A 22,144-nucleotide genomic window follows, 5' to 3' on the forward strand; every position below is an offset into this window, starting at 1 on the left:
CGAAAGCGCACCGTGTGACACCCGTATGAGGAAGGGCATTAAGTGCCGAGTAAATTCGCAACTCTACGTGAAGCGAAGCGACGTGAGTCGATGCCCTTGCCTTAAGTTTCGCATCTTCGTGGACATTTAGCTGTCCGTCTAGCATCGTATGTGGATCACTCATCCACGCGCCCGGGATCAGATGAGAGAGCCGTGGCTTTCTAGCGCCGGCTTAATCGTTCAGTGTGTCGCGTCCGTTTCAGCCAACCACTCAAGCCGAACGCCGTTCAAGTTCCCACTTTTATTATGACTATTATTATTATTGTTATTATTTTCTGCCACGAACCACGCCCCGATTCGGGAGCGGACGCGTCGTCCAGCCGTGCCAGCTGGCGCACAATCTCGCTCGCGCATGGCAGCGCTCATCATCCTGATTTCCACTCGAATCGACATCGAAATGGGCCATCGCGCCCGAGCGTGCGTTGCGGAGAAGCGAGCGAGCCGCGACGAGCGCCTGCGGCGGTTGCTTCCGCGCGCTTGAGTCCGTCGGCTACCGCGCTGTTGCTGCGCGCGCGCCCATCGATCGATGTGACGTGCCTCTCATCGAGTCGATCGACACTCCCTCCGCCGCCGCGATGGCGACGACTTGTGCCGCGCACTCGTACGACCGCACGAATGACGACGACATGGAGGCAGCCTTCTTCTAGGGGCTCGCCGCTACCCGGGACGTCGGCGGCAAAAGAGGGCGACGCCATGCCGTAGCCCGTGGCCGCCGGGCTGCTAGACTCCCCGGTGAGTCCCTTGCCACATGGCACGATGCCCCGTTGCCGTCGCTTTGGCCGCAGCCCGCGCTCCAGCATCAGGTGGGCCGCAGCCGCCGTCGCCGGATGGTGTAAAAGCTGTCGTCACCGCGGGCGTCTTGAGAGAACGGACGCGCGCGCCCGACGTCCGTACGGCAGTGGCGATATGTGCGCGAGTCGACGTGCTGCGGCCAAGCTGCGTTTTGTGGCCCGAATGCGATGAGAGCGCGGGCCGGGGCCAGGGAGGCTCGGATGGTTTCACTTCCATTGAAAGTAGTGTACTGCGTAGCATATTGAAGTCCCCGTGGTTATAGTGCTAGGATTCCGTGAATTTAATTATTGTTATTGCGCTGAAGTGAAATACTTCTCTCGGGGGAATTCTTGGGTCTGATGTGAAAATAGGAATTAATAAGGGTGCCATAAGGTTCACTCAGAACATGACTATTGTGTACACCTGGTGCAGGCTTGGATGGCAAAATTAATGTAAGGGGCAGGTTCATTCACTAACTATTCATAAACCAGGAACATTTTTCTTCGTTATTCCTATTATAATTATGTCAATGTTTCGGATACTGTGAAACAGTCATGTTTCCATACCTAACTAGGGGCGCGATCTTGTACGCGCTCCAAAATGGAATGGAGGCGTTCCGTTCCATTTTGGAACGCGTACAAGATCGCGCCCTAGGTTTCTGTGTGGTTGAGCAATACTTAGCCTCATCTTTGTGCACTAGGTCATCTGTATAGTAAAAGAAAAATGCACCTAAATGTTCTGCATGTGCATGTTTTTACATATATTTCTAATTGTGCAATCGTGTTCTTACATGCGCTCCCTTTTTCTTCTTTCCAGAGCACCTTCTGCACCCTAGTAGATTTACCTTAGTCAAAATCCCTCTCCTACCTTTAGTAAAGTGGAAAGAAAGAAAGGACATCAAGGGAAAAAAAACCCTTAAAGGCAGACACAAGTGATTGGCTCTTAACGTGCTTGCTAGCATGAGTGGAATGGCGGAAGACCTTGCGGCTTCCGAAGAAGAGCCCGACTACTCGGTCTTTGAAAACAAAACCGGGCTGGCTGAAGACATGAAGTTTCTGGCAAGCATGCCTGAACTTTGCGATGTAACTTTTCTCGTGGGAGACACGAGAGAGCCCGTCTGTGCCGTCAAGGCCGTGCTGGCCGCACGGAGCAGGTAACCACGCAACACTCTTCGACAAAAGCTGCAGCGGTTGAAGGCTTGCGTGACTGAAGCATCCTTGCTGCTGTGGCTTTCCTTGACTGCTGTATTTTTTGTTTGTTTGTTTGTTTTTGTCTCGGGCTTTGTTTCTTTTTCTTTTCTTTATTTTTTAATTCTCTTGTGCCATGCGTTTCACACTGCCTTAGGCCTTGACAATCATTGGTCTGGGAATAACCAAAAACAAACCATTATTCACCCTCCCTTGCCGTCTAGTTTACAGACCTAGGAGGCACTGGTCGGCATTTTCTGTTAATTGAAAAACATAGCAGCCAAGCTTTACATTCGCCAGTAGTGACTCTGCAGGTTTCTTTCCTCCCTCTTTTAGGGTATTCCACAAAATGCTGTACGGTGGCTTCCAAGGAGTTCCAAATCGTGAACGCGATGCTTCGTCAAAAAAACGAGATCTGAACAAGGAGACAAAATTGAAATTGTTCTTGAAGAGAAGCAGTGAGCCAATGCTGAACATACAGTTTCCTCAGGTAAGTATTGCACTCCCTTTGTCACTGGAAGGTGTCGCCACGCCACTAGCTTAACCGTCTCTCTCTCTCTCTTTTTTTATTACTGTTCTAGAATGGACATTTATAACAGTGGTAGAGAGCATGCCGCCTATATTCCTTATTGCTGCTGTGGACAAACACTAGTGCATCTTTTTCTTTCATTGCCAATCGTGTGTTTAGAAATGAGCGGTAATTGTACTGTGATATGTCTATGGCAGAACTAGCAGCGTCTATGCAGTTACGATAGCTGACTGCCTTTCTGTCCCTCTCCCAGCCAAAGCACAGATCATGTGTTAGGGTTTTGAACACAGCTGGTACCAGACGACTTCTTTACCAGAAATGGGTAACTTTCATAATGCTTGTTTGGTGAGATAATTCAGAACATGAAATATAGTGAAGTTTTGTCAACTTGAGTTGAATTTAAAAAATATATCATCTTTACCTTATGAGGGTAAATTCCATAAGAACACCCCGCAGCGGCGCCACGGCCGCTGCAGGGTGCCACAACGAGCCGGCTCGCTGCAGCTTGCCGAGGACAACTACGTGCCCCGATTGTTTTCTGTGGGTGACATGGCTCCAGGTAAATGTACCACTCCAGGTGTGTGGCAAGCCAGCCCAAGTGTCAGCATCTGACTGGAACAGGTTGTCTGCTTCCCGAGTTGCACACTTCGAAGTGTGTGACCATCATGGTCGAAGCTCGCAATGTTAGGAATCCATTTAAAGGAAGTCTGTAGTGTAGCATCGATCGCTTAAGGCATGGATATTGTTGGGCATTTCCAGCGTGCCAGGCAAAGGCTGGCGAAGTTGGCTACGTCACGGCGGCGGCGCCAGGATCGCTTAAAATTTGCTCCCTGTATGTTCACGCAGACGCCACTGCGTCGTTTGGCACGTTGAACATGGCTCACAGTGGCGCAGTTAGTAAGCACTTCTGTGTTTGCCGAAGGCACAAACTCGACGCACTCGCTCATTTCAGAGCACCCGAACTGTAGGCCAGGATGCTGCCACCAGCCAAGCTAGCGCACAATGTACTCTGGTCTGGCAACTCTGGCATGAGATCAGACGTCTTCCATTCCTGTGCTAGCAGTGCTTGGTGCGCATCCGCATTACGCTGGACTATACCCGTGCCTTTATGTCGATGTGCAGGCTGCCAACGTACTCTCGCAAGCGAGGATAAAGATAAAATTTCATTTGGTAATTGCCGCAGAAATAAGTGCAACAAGAAATGTGCTATTCGTGCCACTCGGTGAAAGAAAACAGCCACGTGTAACTATCTCATACGCTGTAGCACAGCAAAGGGGTAAGATCTTGCTTTGGAAACACCGTGATCTCAACTGTAAGTTGAGGGATAGCCTCCGAGTTTTGTGCATTGTAGGTGCCAAAATTGAAAGTAGTGGCATCTGCGTGAACATCCAAAATCAAATTTGAACAGCGCATCGTGGCGACATTCAGTAGACGGAGTGTTGTGGGCACTGCCCTGCTCCGCTGTAGCCTTCGCAGTACAAGGCATTGAAGCAGCTGGAGCACTGCAAAGGGGATTAAATGCGATCTTTGATTGCCAATAGCTAGGCTTCTACTGAATGCATTCAAGTATGTCTTACTGCAAAATATTTCAGAAATAACTACTTTAACTTCAAGTGCATTTCTTGACTTCGATAAAAAGGGTTTCAAGGCCCCTTTGAGAGTAACCTGCTCCTAACGCACATTAGCCCCAGAATTTGAGATCTGTAAAAGAATCAAGTTAATGTTTGATGGGCGATTGTACAAATACATACATGACGCAGTCAGTTTCTTGTTATTCTTCTTCGTCTTTTCCCTGTACACATTCATTCCAGTCTTTCTGTGCACTTTTTGTGCACACCAGCAGTTGAAACATTGCAGCGATTATCTTTTTGCTGTGCACTATGGATTGAGAGAAGAAAAATTTTTGTGCTTTTTTGTACAACCCTTGTACTGACCATTGGAGTTTTTGCAGCCACAGACACACCAGACTCTGATCATAGAAGAGTTTGAGCCTGATGTATTCAGGCAACTCATTGAGTATATACACACTGGCTGTGTTACCTTGCAAGCCAGAACACTCCTGGGTGAGTGCTCTTGGATGGTTCCTGTGCTTTCTTCTTATAGCGCTTTTGGGAACAGGGTCAAAAATAATTTGGTGGAAGGAATCTTGAGTATAATGAGACTTTTTGCTGGGCTAGTTGGTTCGTTATGTTGTAAAAAAGATGCAATGCAACGTAGCAAAGATTGCGCTAGTCCATATCTGTCCTCTCGTTTGGCCTTGCCTACATTGTGCATCCTTATTATGCTCTCCGCCTTTCGGTAAATAAATATTTATATATATCTCTATTATATTGCTCGTCAGCTTGTGATATTCATGTTAGCTAAGAGTAGGGTGGGAGAAGCTATACTCTCTTAACTGTGTCAAGGGAATAACTGAAAATACAAAACAGTTTCCATATGCACGTGAATGCTCTCTAAAACTGGAAATCATTGCAAGTTGTTTTCTAATTTGGGGCATTGTGTTTTATACATGTGAATGTAGCCACATCCACATATGTTCCGTGGTTCCTAACGGACCTTAAGTGAAGGCTAGTTATTCTTGCAATGGCGCTCATTTGGGAAATAGGACCGTAACAACACATTTACAATGCATTGTCAGTTTGATGCCGGCCTGCGTCAGCGTGTCCATTTTTCGCTGTGCTATGACTGCATTGTATTTCCATATAAAATGTATGCCCTGTTGTTACCTATTAAAGCGAATATGTACGAGCTGACACATTTCAGCTGCGGTAGTAATATCATGGTTGTGGCACTTCAACATGTATGATCCAGTACCATGTGACACTACACTATCAGTATGTCAGTCAGTATGCCAGTGAGTTACAAACAACTGTCACATTATTCATTCAAAGAAAAACTAACTGTAGAATTTACTGATAAATATGTCTTGCTTGTGCTTATTGCCACTTTTACAATAATTAGACTTTTTCGTGCCACATTTGAAATTTTGCTTGTGTTTCAACATATACATACTCCCCTGAGATTGATGCTGGCTGTATTTTTTACTTTCTGTACATATCTAAGTTTTTATATCTGTGTGGCCCTCAGACTAGCAGGGGCATGCATTTCAGCACATAGGACATATGCAATGTTGTTGTTACGGCATTAATGTATTTAAGCCCACTTTATTAGAAGGTAATCTGCGGGATTGCAGCAGCAACCCTGAGCTGTGTGAGCTCGATTAGCACTAAACATCTGTGACGCTAAGCTTCTCGAAAAAAAAAAAAATCCTTGAACAGATTGAGCTATGCATTGTTAGTTCACATTACGTTCAAGCATATATCATACTGTTTGTTTGGAATCGCACAACATACACTGCGTTTCATTGAGTCTGACCCCCTTGGACATCTACTTCCCCCTCTATTTTTAGGGTATTTGAGCATTCGCTCTACATTTGGATATTGGCTGTTTTCATCCAGTGTCATGCTAAACTGTTTTAAAAATGTGCCATTCACAATAGCTTCACTGGAACTAAATGCAAGACACAAGAGCACCACTATGAGTAGTGGTGTGAATGTGTATCTTTGTCAAGCAGCACAAGTGTTGACCTAGTATAATTGAGTGCCGTAATGGCAAGCAGTCATTTATATATAACTAATTGGGTAATTTTTTTTTCTTCATGTTGACCTTGGGCTCAGTCGAACTTGTTTGGACCCTGACTCATTGCACTGTGGAATTTTAAGTTACTACACACCAAGACATCTTTTCTTGCATGGAATTGGAGGCATTTGCTTTGCATTGATCGTAAGCTCACGACCCTTGTTTTGCTGGTTAAGGTTGTCAAAGGAAAAGGGCACTGAGGTTCAAGGAAACGCTATAATATAAAGTCCTTGCTTGGGCTGTTTGACAACACTTGCAACTATACTTTGTTTCATACTCAGCAGGCAAAGCTGTGGAGGCTAAAGCAACTTTTCGCACTGTCTACTATCAAGAAACAAAATTGTGCGTGCGAAATTACTGCAAGAAATCTGATTGTGCTATGTAATTTGGCACAAGGTTGACTTGATACATTACAGTCACAATATATGAAACAGTTGTCACGTAGATGATGCTGCACATGTTAACTAGAAAACGACAAACTGAGCAACACATCAGTTTGTTTTCACAACCATTCTTAACGCAAAGCCTCCACAGCATGCCTATTGCACTTGTCCATGTGATGAAAACATGGTTCATTACTTACTGGAAGCTCAAGGCATATAAACAACATGTGATTTGATGTAACATTAACTTCATTTGTTATATAGTAGTTTCAATATACAGTGGAATCTCGTTCATACGATTCTGCATAATAAGTTTTTCGGGATAATACGATTTTTTTTTCTTATATACCATTTCTTTTTCTTACATACGATTATGTTCGGATAATGCGATTTTCGGATGATAGGTTTTATTTTCCGCTTCCCGTAAAGGTGGTATCAACGAGATTCCACTGTATTAAGAAGCTATTCTACAGAAAGCTCAGTTCAAAGACCACTTCAATACGAAAAGAATGCGCAGAGTGATACATTTCTGCAATACACTACTTGAGTAGCTTCTTCAACCTTGCTTGCTGTGTATGAATAAAGTACATAAATAGGCTGAAGGCAGTTTTGTTTGGCTGAAAGCTTGTGAAACTTCCTCATAGTTTGACAGCACAACATAATGCTTCCTCTCTCATTTAGGTTTGATGAATGCTGCCGATTACTATGGACTGGAAGAATTGAGAAAGGGCTGCATGGGGTTTGTCCAATGCTGCATTAGCGTTGACACTGTGTGCGCCCTGCTGGCGTCAGCAGAACGTTACATCCAGTATAAGTGTACAAAGTCACTTGTCCAGAAGGTACGTTAAGTGATCACGCTTTCTGGATGCAGGGTCCAATTGAAACATTGCAGTCACATTGGGAAACCTTTGAAGTGTTTACAAGCGAAACAGTACACTGCTAAAATTACTGTGTCATAGCTTTGTTTCTGGTTATTGCAAGCCTTACATTGTGTCACATAAATGCATGCTAATTAGAATTGTTCTCTCTTCTTTTCAACCGAGATGTTCTTCTGGTGCCTTGTTTAAAATTCTTTTTCTGTCATGCACCAGGATGGGAATATTATGGTACAGTTGTGATCTTCAACTTATCTCTGTTGGTGTTCATTTATTTAAATGTTACGCAGCTCAGGATTCTGAAAATTTTTATAGCATTGTTACTGCATTCAGTGCTTGAAGATACGTTTGGAAATGAGCACGCATCCAAAAGCTGTGATGTTACTGTTTTTCTGCTTTGCTATGCAGTAATCATGTCATGTGTGCATGTGTGTGTGTGCGCGTGAGAGTTGAAAGTGAGACAATGAGTATGTGATGGCCAACAGGAGGTTGCGGGCGTAGTCATACATGGTCATCTGGACACTGCTTTTATTCTTTGTCTTCTGTTACCTCACCTTAACTACGTAGGTCAATGCCTGGAGCATTACATACTTGTGTGCACACACACATACACTCACACGCACGCACACAGCTGTGTATAAAATAACATTTCACCCTGCCTCCTAGGAAATTTGGTAATTAGAGCACTTGTCTTGTACACAAACATGCTTTATGTGAAATTATTTGATATTGTAGATGAAAAATAGAGCTTTGTAGCCACTCTTGTAAACGCATTGTCATTCTTATGAGGACTTATTATTATTATTACATAGATTTCCAAGGCGTACTTGTTAATGTCATTAGGACACTGTTGACATAGGTGCAGATGTCGTGTTTGACAACTACCATTCTTCTACTCAGCTAGATTATGTTAGCTGGACATCACTGGTCACAATGGTGGTAAGTGGCAAAGCTCTCATTGAGAAGGTATCACGCTTGGCAACTTGATTTCTACCAAACATGAGGCACTATAGCATGAGGAAGAAATGTACTACCACAGATTCTGCAGGAAATTTCGAAAACGTCATCACTTAGTTACTGTGTGTGTGATAGCAGGTAAGGAAGTGGCTACCAGTCCTAAAGGTTTATCACTAAGTGTAAGGTTTCCCGATTCGTTCATAATTTTTTTTTTTAATCGTTGCTCATTTATGCATCATTGACACTGTAGTACCAGCTCATTTTAAGCCATGTGCCCACAAGTTGCTTTGTGTGAGTCCTGCAAAATTAATTTATTATTTCGCAGAATACATTGGTGCTCCGCATGCATAGCTTTGTACTGCAGTGTGTGAAGGCTTTCTGGGAGAATAATGGTGGAACATCAAAGATATTTTAAAGTATTTAAAATTTTTATTCAGATATCCCTAAATAGCACTAGTCTCGGGATTTCTATTAAGGGGGCATGCCTCGAGTAGTGTCTAGCTTCATGTCCTTAGTTTCTTATCATTCTATAAAGTAACTATTTAGGATGTTAATTATTAAGTTTATTGGTGATTGTTGCATGACATTAGATGTTTGCCAGCCTGAACGGTTGTTTGCTCAAAAACTAACCTGTTCCTCTCAACTGGACTGCTTTCAATTAAGACATCTGGCAACGTTATTGAGCATGGTAATTAAACCTGCTTATCATTAGGCATTGTCGTGATCACCTGTGCCAAATATTGCATGCACAGCAGGGGGCCTACAGTTATGCCAAAAAGACTACTTGCTTTCTTCTGCGACATTGTGCTATCTCTGACACTTTTAAAGTTTATTGTTATGGGCCTGCGAGCAAGATTGGTACCCCTCAAGTTCATTTGAAGATCACAACTCGCACGCAGTGTTTCTGGTAAAAGCAAAAAAAAGCAATGTTGTTCATAAGGCACTGGTGTCATCTGGTGGAAGAGAGCGATATCAGTGGGCTGGTACCATGGCCTCTGGTATTTGGAGGCATAACACTGTTGCGCTGCCCCATTGCCAATGTCATGCAGATGCCAAAACTCAGCATGATAATGGGTTGAACATGGTAAATGTTGTTGCGCTCCAGTACGCCTGCACAAAAGAACATAGAACCGGGCAAGTCAGTGCATGTTCATGATGGTAGCGATGGGACCACGACATGGAAAAGTAGGTAACAGCATATGTTGTCACTTTGTCCTGGTCATGTTGTGCTGCTCCAGTCATGAACAGTTACATAGTTTCATATATGGTAAGAATGACAAAAAGAAGGGGATGGCCATGTGGGCTTGGCAAGGGCTGCGTTTGATTGCTGGAAACTCTGCTCGTACAAGGAACACTTTATTAATTCCTTGCTTATTTATGAGATGGCCTTTAAAGGTGAACTGTAACAAAATTTCATGCGGCATAAAAAAGAAAAGTTTCAGATAGTGCAGATGCAGGGCACCCCCCTTGCACAATTTTAAATTTTAAGTACAAATGGTTGCATCTTGAATTGCTCATACAAATAGGTGTTTTTGTAGTGAAACTTCAAAAAAGAAACTACACCATTAAATTAAAAAAAAAAAGTATGGGGTTTGCCAAACCCACGATGTGATTATGAGGCACGCCGTAGTGAGGAACTCCAGACCCATTTTGTCCATCTGGGGTCCTTTAACGTACACCCAATACAGGGTACACAGGTGTTTTTGAATTTCACCCCCATCGATATGCAGTCACTGCAGCCGGGATTTGATCCTGCACCGTCGGGCATAGTAGTGCAATGCCATAGCCACTGCGCTGCCCCGGCGGGTCACTACACCATTACTGCTCACTAGAAATTAACCATAAATAATTGAGAACTGGTGCAATACCTCCCTCAGCATAGCTTCTGTTATCAGGTGGCATCAAGGAGTTGCTGAAGATCTCGGAAGTTATTGGCTAGGGGATTTCATATCCACTAACTAGCAGGTGCACGCATTGTCTGCTTAGGTGCTGCTTAAACTTAATTTAGACTATTGCCAGTTCTACAGCTTTGCCAAGATTGATTCTATAGTATCTATAGTGCTAGCAATTGTACCCAGGAGGTTCTTTGTTGTTCTTTTAATGCAGAAAGCCTGAAGGCATTTCCTTTGTTCCAGGTGCTTGAATTTGTGGACAACCATGGCAATGAGGTATTGAGCCTTGGCTCTTTTGCCCTACTGCCAGAGCATGTTGTGAGGCTCATATTGGCACGTGAGGAACTCACAGCTGATGAGCTCACCAAATTTCAGGTGTGTTAACTCTGTTTACTTCGATCCCTTTCTCTTTACAAGCATCTGAACTGTGTCGCATGGGTTTCAAGAAGGGCATCAGTCATTCGTTGTGATATTTGTGCTATAATCCATGTGAAATATGCTATAATCCTGAGGAGTATTCACACTGGTGCATATGTTGTCAAAGGCTAAGAAATGAGACAGGCTGTTATTGCCAGCTGTAATTGGTGCCGTACACATTGCATTGTGTTAAGCATAGTTTCTGTAGTATTTCTTGAGTCCAGGAATAAAAGTCCATTGTAGATTTAGGGGTAGGCAGTTGTGTTTGTGTGTGTGTATCTTATCTTTGTATAAATTGCTTGCTACTGTTATAGACAAAGAATGAGCCTGCCCAAGTTTCAACTATGGACTAAACTATTTTTTCATTCAATCTTCTGCAATACTCACGCATAAATGAAGTAATGCAAACAAATCCAGTCAAATTTTCTCACTGTGCCTTTGGGTGGGGTTTTAAAAAAATGTGAAACAGGCTGCTGTGCACTGGAGCAAGCGGTACTGTGACACCATGCCAGAGGCGGAGCTCCGGGAGGTGATGGGCAACTTTCTCGAGTGCATCGAGTTCTACAAGATTCCTGCGGGCGTGATCATGCGGGAGGTGCACCCACTGGGCGTGGTGCCAGACCACGTCATAATGAATGCACTCGCCTTCCAGGCAGATCCCTCCAGCGTCGACATGAACAAGATCAGCTCGCCCAACCGCTTCCGCCGATCCACCATATTCAGGTGCGTATACTTATCCATCTCATTGGGCACACTGTGGATGGCACGCTGCGATTTTGGGACAGTGCAGTAGGTGGGGGCTATAGACTGGAAAGAAGTTGAGGTGGGACTCGGGGCCACATTGTCAAATTTATAGAGTGATAGATATCATAACCACCTAATGCACCAATTCACACAAGGACTGAAAGATGAAAAGATAGACATGGACAAACCATTTAGTAGTGCTCCCAACAATAGTTTGTTAGACAATACGTACATGTATGCACAGAATAATAACTTTGGCGCCTCCTGCAAACAAACATGTATCCAAACCCGGTGGCTTGCAGCAGATTCTATCCAGGGCAATACAACGATCAATGCAATTTATGTAAATGTAGGGCGGATCTGCCACATATTCTATGGGCATGCTCGAAGGCGGCTCCTTTCGAGGGCCGCAAAATTCAAAACCGGCAGCAGTGGGAGACCGTGCTGCTCAGCTCAGACCAGCAAGACCAGGTCTGGGCCGTCCAGCTAGCCGAGGCAGCCGCTGAGACCCAGGGGATCTCGGCCGTCTGCTAGGCGGAGGGAGGCTGCGTCCGCCCTCGTGAATTGCTGGCACCATTAAAGTTGTATCTCTCTCTCTCTGTGAGAGTGTAATGAGCATATGGTCATCATGTTTGACGATCAAAGGGTGAAGGGTAAAAATATACTGTTAAGACCATAGGTATCATGCAATTTGTACCTGTTGGCTATAAGAACATTAGAGGTGCATGATTTATTTCACATCATGGAAGCACCGCGAGGCAGACGACATGCCTTTCTCCAAGCCCTGTGTTCCTGTGCTATACTAACAAGCCCAGCGGCAGCAGACAAGACCAGACAAATCTGATTTCACACTCCGAAAGATGCATTGTTGAGATAGTGCTACTGTGAGGACGAGGGAAATTGATGAGCTTCGGACAGTACTGGAAGTAACGATCACTGGGTGGGGTATAACGCTCAGCTATTGCCGGTCGACTAAATCAGTGTAAGCCAGCATGATAAAACAAAATGTCCTGCGCGCTTCAGCAAATGCATTTTTAAAATAGTAGTACAACTTATGGTAAGGAGACATGAGAGAAGGAGCGGGAATCTGAACTGATATTCTTGAAGGTGTTGTTGAGATTTGTGCCTTCTTATTCTAAGAAATGGTAGCTTGACACGTGTTTTGCCTTCCTGTGTCTTTTTATGTGGTCAAATTTTCTGGTGACCTAAATTGGCACTCATTTACATCCACAACGATCATCAGAAACGAGAAGTGCAACTGAAATTTTATCATCTTCATTGCCTTGTGCAAGATATAGTTGTAATAATTAATGTCAGCCTGCTTCTGGCTGCTGTGTCCCATTGTTTCGGCAAGTTTAACCATATCCTAAAACAGGTGCGGAAAATAATGTACAAGGTATATTCCGATGCAAACAGCTATATATTCAAGTTATGAATGAAATATTCTGCTTGGTTTGGGCATGGGCCCGTTTCTAAAGTACTATTTACTTGTTCATCCAGATGCGTATGGCCACCTTGGTTGGTGTGAGAAATCACAGTGGCTGTCACGAAATGAAAAACGAGGGGACATTGCCCAAAAGTGATCGACCTAGAATATGCCCATCTAAGTTACATGTATGGTCACATCTGGTGATCGTTCCATTAGGTGCCATCTTTTCGCAGTGTTGCTAAATATGCTAGCACTGCATCACTTCCTCCTTCACACCAGTGCTGCACTGCTCTGTAAGCATAATCAAGCTTATTGAGGATACCTCGTTGCACTAAATGACGCACATGACATGGCCTGAAAAGCACTGCTTTTCTTAAGACCAGTGAGTGTGAGCCTGACAAAGTTTTTTTTTTTTTTTAACACAAAGCTTTCAGACCAACTCTAATGAAATTTCGCATTGCATAAAATGCCTTGCTTCGGATAGTTTATACCTAGAGCAGCCTCTGGGCAAAATTTCATATTTGAGATGCAAATGAGTGCATCACAAACAGCTCGCAAAAACAGACGTTTTTCATACCGAAGCAGAAAAAAAAAATATGCCACCATTACTGCTCGCCGAAAATAGTACCAGAACGTTGAGAACTAGCGTGACCTCTGAGATTAGGCTAGGAGGCTATGTGCTGGATTTGCATCACATGCATTAACCACCACGTGCACGCTTCGCTGCTTAGGTGCTATTTAAAGGCTGTTAATAAAAGGATTCGACATTTTCCAGCCGTGCAGATTTGACAAGATTCTAATTTGAGCTGAAGTTGAAATTTGGTTTCAGTTGGCTTAAGGTGACCTAATGTCGGTTTATAATTTCTGCAGATCTTCTATTTAAGGGATGCAGTTTCTAGTAGGATAAATGAATTTGCGGGCTCAGAATGTTTCATAAAAGCTCGATCAATGGCACCTCTGTGACAGACTTACAGAAGGAGGCAGCATACCAAAGGTGCTCTTTGTTGTGTCCGCACATTGGTTTCAACAGCGTGAATATGCAGCACTCCTCAGATTGTCCGCCATGTTTACCTGTGTACCCTCTGACAGCGAGTGACAGTGTACAGTCACTTGCAATATAAGTTGCAACACAATGCACGTGTTCAAAAGGGCCTCAAGACTGCACAGCAACACCAGCATACGAAAAATTGGTGTAATAAATACCAGTGATTGTAATGATGTCTTCCAATTATTTGTATGTCAGCATCGTCGTGCAGCCTCGGGGCCCTTTTGAACATGGGCATCATTTCGCAGTTCATATTACACACAACTGTGCATGCCTCGAACAACAATTGAGCACATGCCTGGCAGTATCGTCTATGCCTTCTACTGATACCCACGAGTGTCATTGGCAAGGTTATTTATGGCAAGTGCCATGGCTTAGGGCACTTTTCATGTATGTCTGTTTAAAAATGTGTCACATCATTTGTGCTACACCTTGCGTTGGCATCACCATATTACAAATGCATTATGAGCACCAGTGACACAGTACGGGCACTATCATACTTAACTGGAACATGTCTCGGGCACCTTTTTGCTTTTGCTGCAGTGTGAGCTCGAGATCTGATTAAGGTGCCTTGAATGTGCTAGCTTAATGTGTCTTCCTTCTAAAGCATGGGTTCTCAAAGTGGGTTCCGCGGAACCTACGGGTTCCGCAGGCCCATGCTCGGGGTTCCGCGAGCCACTGATAAATTTTCCCTGGTCCCGCCCTTGACAAGTGTCTAAAACGGCGAACACGAGGTGCGCTTTATCCAAAGAACCTTCATTACCGATGCCCGAGTGTCCAAAAGCACATCACAGTGCGTAACAGCAACGCGCGAACTGCGCAATAAATACGCAAGCAGCTTTTAGCCATCCAACCTCTGAGAATGGGCAGCACGCCTGAGCTTTCGTACTTGAATCTCAGAGGCCGTAGCTTACCACCATGCGCCTTTCTCCTATTTGTAGATAGGGTAGGTGCCGATAACGTGCGCACTGAACTATACGTTGGAGGAATAAAAAAAAAATGCGCGGAGCACCGCAAATGCGCGCCGCAGAAGAGCAAGAACGGCGTAGCGTCCAACCGAATCGCCAGACCGCATCGCCGTGGTCCTCAGCGGCAATCGTACGCGGCACGTGACTGACAGCAACGCCAAAGCGCTTCGTGCCTAATTGAGCCTTTAATCCTTTATTCTTGCGTTTATCGCCGCGCGTAACACCGCGTTGGCGGCTAGCCGCGTGCCTCCGTAAGTGCGTAGTCGCTATCTCTGATCGCGTCGATAACCACCGCAGTTTCGTCCGCAGCGGTTGCGCAAATAGTAGTTTCGTTTTCACTCGATGCGCGCGTCGGCTGCGTGCCTTCCCAACTTAGTCGCCTCCCATGGCAGCGTCGATAGCGACCGCAGTTTCGTCCGCACTTCTTGCAGCGAAAGGTAGTTTCGTTTTGACTTGGTGCGTGTGTCGGCCGCCTGCCTTCTGAACTGCAAGGTCGCCGTCCATGATCGCGTCGATAGCGGCCGCGGTTTCGTCCGCAGCGGTTGCGGCAAGCAGTAGTTTCGCTTTGACTCAGTGCAAAGCTGTCGAAGATAAAAATCACCGGCTACATCGCGATGTACGGACAATTTGTTGGCCAGCAGCTGAGTGGCGAAAAAATAATCGGGATGTGCGCCCGTTGGTGGAAAGCGCGTCTCAGGTGAAAACGCGCGCCGCGAAGGATGTCGCGACGCCTTCGCCGCTGCTAGCGCTAATCAGTCATGAGATGAAGAGAATTTCAGCTTCCGCACTGGTCTTGTGCTAAATAGAAACAAGATTTCACGATTCATTGAGTAAATAAAAGCGTGTTGGCGTAGTGAAGCATTTGTTTATTTTTTTCTCGATACCCTCGATAATTCGACATTCGGTTAATTCGGGGGGGGGGGGGGGGGGGTTCCTTGGCACTTTATGGAGCTTAGCAGGGTTCCCTGGGATGAACGTACTTGAGAACCCCTGTTCTAAAGCATTCAACATTTGCTCCTTACAGCCCATCTCTGTTATTAAGCTGCTATGAATGTGTCTTCATGGTTTGGGTCAAATCTGACAGCTGCTGTACATTTCTTCCAAGCATACTCTGAGCCATAACAGTTGTGGCATGGGGCCTTACTTATAACATTGGTGGTTGTCATCAAAAGCACAGACGGTAGTGGCAGCCATGTGTTCACGCATTGCTGCAAACAGATCTGAGGTCTTCACATTCATTGGAGCATATATGCATTAAGAGAAACAGGTCACGGCTTGTCCATGTCTCTTTTAGCACTACACATTTGGGCTTGGATGTTTTAGTTGTAGCCATAGTTGCAGTTTCACACCATTTCATTCCATGCTAGCTAACAGTAGGAAGTAGTTGCACACTCGGAAATATGTCCTGTGAAGATGAATGCGCCCACTGTTCAGTCTCTGAATGTTGTCAGTGTTGCTGTCAACTGCAATCTCTCCTGCACCATGCACCTGCTGTACGTGTACGGCCACGTGCATGGCACCTGCACCAAGGGTGTTTGTTGAAAGGCGAAAATGGGGCGGGGTTGCGGAGTGCAGCGTGTCGCCCCTCAGGTCGATGTCGATAGCCGACCCATCTCCCGCGAAGCCGCCTGAAAGCGACAACCAGATCAACGCCGAGGTGGACAAGGCCCAAACCAAGACCAGAGGCCGCAGCAAGAGCACCTTCTCCCGGCCCTACCGCCGCAGCAAGACCCTGGCCGAGAGCTAAGGGCCATCTCCCAGCAGACGAGTGTCTCTCTCATCCTTCTCCCTCGCTTGACTCACCATGGTGCACATTCATGCTTGGCACTGTCATGGTCTCGCAGGACTGCTCAGAATTTGATGGGTTAGGCGGAGTCTTGAGCAGTGCCTTGCCGCTTGTTTCTTACAGGCACACTGCCCTCTCACCAGTGTCGGACTCTGCAAGCCAAGCTTGCTTGTGGTAGCCAAAATGTTAGTGAGCCGACTGCTATTGAACACTCTCCCTTCTGTCTCCTGATGATGCAGCTGCTAACTTTTGACTACACCTAATGGTAGGCAGCATGCTTTAATGGCCCACCAGGTGGTCAATTTATGAATGCAGGAAAACCAAATGTTCCGAGTAATGCACATTATCTGAAATTTAAAAGCGCTCTTTAAGGCACATAGTATTCGGTGCTCTTAAAGAAGCTTTGGTAAACATGTCTTACTCAAATTCTTTAGATTTTCACTTTCTAGCCATAACTGCAGGCAAAGCCTGTGCTAAGTATAGTGTAACGAAGTATACATATGCCTATTCTGAATTTTATTTTTATTTTTTTGCCTGGAGAGAATGCAGAATGCATTATAATAGTTTATTTGGAAATCTATTAACAACGAAACATTTTCCATCTCTTAGGGCCTTAATCGTACGTACAGGGTGGTATGATACATGGGCATGCCTCATTGAGAGCACTTCATGACTTACCCAGCAGTGCACGCTGCCTCTTTGACGAATTTGTATCCGGCATCAGTATGACAGAAGGGAACGAGAAACTAGTGAATGTAGTGCACTCAAGCAGAGACCACAATAACAAAGTTAACACATGGATGCCTCACAATTGTTGCTTTAGCGTGACGTCACCTTTGCGTGCACCGCGCACAGTTTTGCATCAATGAGCGAGATACTGCGTGAGAAGAGAGCAATGCCCAAAGCTTGTTTTCGCGCACATGGGGAGGAAATGTGAGCTTGGGGTCAAAGAAGTGAGAATGTTATACCAGAGCTGTCTTGTCATCCACTGTGGTGGGGAACTGGTTCACTATGTCCCGCAATAGCTGGCACTTGGGGGACAGGAAGCGAGACGCTCCTGCCTCTTTTTGAGAAATGTGTAATCGTTGCATTTGATATAAATCGCACTTGTGAAGCCTCATTGTTAGAACACCCATATCGCCTTGTCACAAGGGCATGCTGAAGTTCCTTTAAAGTAACAGAGAAGGAAACTTTCATCGTCACCGCCATTATTTTTTTAGCTATCCATGCCCATGTTACATGATCTCCCAAGATTTCATCACAAACCGCTGGAGTTTGGGAGGCTTTGCACAATATGTGTGGCCATTAATGAACACAATAATACAGTGCCGCACTATTTTTACCCAAAAGAACACATTCAGTAGCTGTCTCTTGCGGAAGAACAGGTTCTGGCAGCACAAATGCTGCATTTCACAAAGTACAGTGGTTTTCGTTGTGTTGCTGGCCTTTTTCACAGCACTACAAGTGCTTTCCACTTGCAGCTCAACATTTAATGTTACTACGAAACATTCTAAGGAGTACTTTTACCAGAAAGCTGAGGTTTTGAACCCTCTTGTAAAAACAGAAGATGATAATGTCCCTCCTATCACCATCATTTTCACTAGGGTCCCATGAAAGCAGAACGTGGCTGGCAGCCATGGCATTAGTGTCACTTATTTACATTTGCACATTGTGCACATTGCACACAAAAATGCACATTGGAATGTGCATTTTTCTGCCTAAGTAGACAAAGGGAATAGGATAAACATCAAATTTAGCCAGCTGTGAATTCTAAATCTCACTTGTAACTTTCATTGGCTGTTAGCTGTTCTAAACATTCTATCCACTAGCCGTTTATATGCTCACCCATTAAATAAGCATTTAATTTAAAACGACTGAGTGGCCTGTGTGGGCTATGTATCCCATTAAGAAGTCAAGGGCATGTTTCATTCTTATAGGGCTGTTTTCCTCCATGTTGTTTCCCGAGGTGTTGTAGTTTGATGCTGCTGCTTAGGTAGCTCTGCTATGCATCACCAGGTCACAAACAGTTTGTGTTGTGTACCCCTTCAATGTAGCTAGCTCTGCATTTGTTGGAAGTTAACTATAAAGAGTTATAAAGAGCAACTATGTCCGCCACCTTACTGAAGTTCAAGCCCTGCAGCCTCTGCTTAAAGAAAGGCACAGTAGGCTGTCATCTCGCATGCTTAAAATTATTTTTTACTCATTACTAACGAGCCTACACACTTCGCCGCCGCGAAGTGAGTTCGCCGAACACACTCGCTGGCGAGCGCGCTCTGCAGTGAGTGTCACTAAGCGTTCGCGTGTAGCAGCCGGCGAATGACACTAGCTGCGAAGTGCATTCGCTCAAAGTGCACTTTACTTTGCCCGTGTGGCATGGGTATTACACTGGCAAAGTAAGTGTGACGTCACTTACATGTGAATGTAGTTGTAATATTAGATTGTTAAGTGAGTTGTGCACTTTGTTTCGAGTACTGTAATTACTTCCAGCAATATTTATGGGACAGTTAAACAACCAACATAGGGAAGAGAATTATGTACAAGGCAGTGATTCATCTCCTGCCAAACACATGTATTATGACAGGCGATGAAAGAACAGTAGGACCCATTCTATTTCCATTCACTGTTATGGACACGTGAAGTGTTTATGCTGCAGAGCTTATACTATATATATATATATATATATAATTTGTAAGTTTTTGCAACATTTTTAACACTAGCATTATCAGAAAGCAGAGAATGTTTGTTGCATTAGATATTTCTACAATGTGGAAGCCACTGATAACAGTACTGATTCAGTCACCTGTGATTATAGAGCTGTTAAAACCCCCCAAAACTGACCTATAACTTTACTCTTATTTACAGCTGATATACTATCTGTTACAAAATTTCTAGTGACTGAAGCACTCATTGCTAGACATGACTAAAGCCCTGTGACAACGCTGTGGTCACCAGGGGATAGAGGTACCAAGGATTGATGAAATCTGTAGAGAGCATGTTATAGAAACCTAAGGTTATTGAAATTTTTAGGCTGCTATAGGTCTCGGCACCCAACAAGCATATCAACGTCAGCAGGGCACAGTGCCATCACTTCTTGTTCGGTCTGATCGTGAGTGTTTTGGCCTGGGAACTTTTGCGACAGGTAGTACATATAATTTATGTTTTCACTGCACACGTTGTTTTATAATGTTCCTACTTGGAAGGCGATTGCATTTGTGCAGTTTCATTGCTCATTAATTCATTCTTTATAAATGTTGACATCTAAAATACACTCTAAGGTCCTGACCTGCATGCAGTGCTATTATTATTGGTCAAAATGTGACATTTTCGATGGAGGCGAAATGTAAAAATGCCCGTGTGCTTGCGTTGTAGTGCACGTTAAAAAACCCCAGGTGGCCAAATTAATCCGGAGCCCTCCACTACGGCGTGCCTCATAATCAGAACTGGTTTTGGCACGTAAAACCCCAGAAAGAAAAGAAGAAAGACATACAGTCATGTTTGTGTAGCACTGTTATGAGCAAGGGCAAAATTCCTTTAGCATACTAGAACTTCCCATAGGGCAGCCAGAAATCAATCTATGTAAGATACAGAGTTTGTTGCCAAGAAAGCTATATTGAGCACAATCTTCTGTTCAATGGACTTGGGATTTTCCACAGTGGCAAGACATTGCTCTGCAGTGATTGTCAGTGCAGTCCGTGAAATATATCTTCTGTAACACATCACTGGGCCTCTATGTGTGTTTCTCTATATTAGCGGCATATGGCATTGTCAGCATGTTTTTCCCACACTTCCACTGATGTTGTTGATAACCCACTGTGTTGAAGCTAACAGTGTCAGAGTTTTATATGTTCTAGCACAGAAACCCACCCATTTCTAAACACAAAGATTGCTCAAAGTTCACCGTGCACCTTCCACAGCATGTCACCATTTGAAGAGCATGTGAAAAACCAGTGTTGATCTGTATGCCCTGTGCCCCTGGAAGTAAGATGCTTGGAACGGGGTTCCAGCATTAATCATCACTCGTATAGTAGTTGTACATCAACAGTGCACACTGCAGCAAGTATTACAGCCACATTGAGGACAAACCTTATAGTTTCTAAAAAAAAAAAAATTCTATTTTTAAATCTGTTATACCTCACATACTTATAACCAGGTTTGTCATTCAGAGAGAATATGCATATATATATATATATATACATATAATGTATACTGGTTGTAGTTAATTGCCTTAATCGGAAGCTCTTCAATATGCTGTGATACAGTAATGTCCTGCAGTGTTTGGTATGTCTGCAGATGTGTTATCACTGACTAGATTTGCAGAAAGAGATACTATTTAAAAGCAAACAGAAACATACTTGAGGCGTCTTCCTGCCAGCATTAAGTGTTCAGCCCTCATTCAGATCAGTGGTCGTTCCTGTAGAATACATGTGTGCCATTGTTCATGCTAGCCTGTTGTGACTGTGTCATTTAAGTAGCTCTGTTAGTTTGGCGAGCTGCTGAAGCAGTTCACGCAGACAAGGACTCAAAAGTGATAAACAGTAGTTGCATTAGAAAAGCCCCCCTTAGATGTCTTTGCACTTTAACATAGCAGTTGCTCTCGTTGACAAGGAATATTCTTTTTAGTAATTTGTACAATTTGTACCTTCTCTGCTGCAGAAAGGCAACACTTGCTTCTACTTTTTTGCCATGAGCATTTAAGCATCTTCTCCTTTTATGATGGGTATCTGGCAGCAAGAATCTTAACCAAGCATTCTTTGTACATCATGGTAAAGCTAACAATAGCATAATGCTTGGCAAAGCTGCTGCAATATATCTGTGGCACATATAAGTCCACTAGGTATTATGAGAGCATTATTTCAAACCGTTTCAGAATGTGCATGCACCATCTGAGACCTTGGTTATCCCTTAAACCCTCCCTCCACAGCCTCTTGCCACCAAGCAAAATTTTGAGAGGACTGTGGAAAGTGGCAGCTGTTGTCAGATGTTGTTACAATTGCTCGACTCAGATTATGTCAAAAATACTTCATAGCTTGTTGCAGAAGAGCATGCTCTTGTCATTTGTTGTTAAAACTGTCATCGTGTTATTGCTGTGCTGATGACTGTAACCCCGCGGACTGTTTTATTGTGAGGCATACCCTGTTCGTCCAAGTGCTTGTCAAGTAATGCTACGAGCCGCTGTGCTTTAACGAACAGCATAGCAGAATATAAACATTATCCGCCAATATGAAAAGCACAAGCTCTATGCACATAGAAGTTGTGGCAGTGTAGTATGTTCATTGTTCCGCCCTTTGGCAGCATCCTTCACCAGTTTTCTCCCGTGTGAACACACGTTTGTAGTAGCCCAATTGTCATGGTCTGTCCCTCAGAAATGTATTTTTGTAAATGTGAGGGTAACAATAAAATGTGTCTATTGAAGTCTCCCGGCTACGTCGTGAATTTCCTCTGGATACAGTGTGATGTCGCGTACACGCAACTCGTATTCATGG

The 22,144-nt window shown here is 44.3% G+C and overlaps 1 protein-coding gene across 3 annotated transcripts; it reads left to right on the forward strand.

Annotated features, from left to right (window-relative positions):
- The first annotated feature begins 358 nt into the window (after positions 1–358).
- Positions 359–22,076, forward strand: LOC119441828 (serine-enriched protein). 3 transcript variants are annotated; one of them, XR_007465609.1, is made up of 9 exons: positions 359–771; positions 1,627–1,963; positions 2,334–2,487; positions 4,478–4,589; positions 7,230–7,387; positions 10,516–10,647; positions 11,159–11,412; positions 16,451–21,378; positions 21,441–22,076. XR_007465609.1 is itself a non-coding variant. In XM_037706460.2 (8 exons), exons 2-8 carry the CDS (start codon positions 1,770–1,772, stop codon positions 16,620–16,622), a joined length of 1,176 nt encoding a protein of 391 aa, XP_037562388.1. In that variant the 5' UTR covers positions 359–771; positions 1,627–1,769; the 3' UTR covers positions 16,623–22,076. The 3 variants fall into 3 exon arrangements, 1 of the variants encoding a protein (XP_037562388.1); XR_007465608.1 differs by having other exon boundaries at positions 16,451–19,349; positions 19,388–22,076; XM_037706460.2 differs by having other exon boundaries at positions 16,451–22,076.
- The last annotated feature ends 68 nt before the right edge of the window (positions 22,077–22,144 follow it).

The sequence above is a fragment of the Dermacentor silvarum genome, chromosome 2 (assembly GCF_013339745.2).
Source record: "Dermacentor silvarum isolate Dsil-2018 chromosome 2, BIME_Dsil_1.4, whole genome shotgun sequence".
NCBI classification, from domain to species: domain Eukaryota; kingdom Metazoa; phylum Arthropoda; class Arachnida; order Ixodida; family Ixodidae; genus Dermacentor; species Dermacentor silvarum.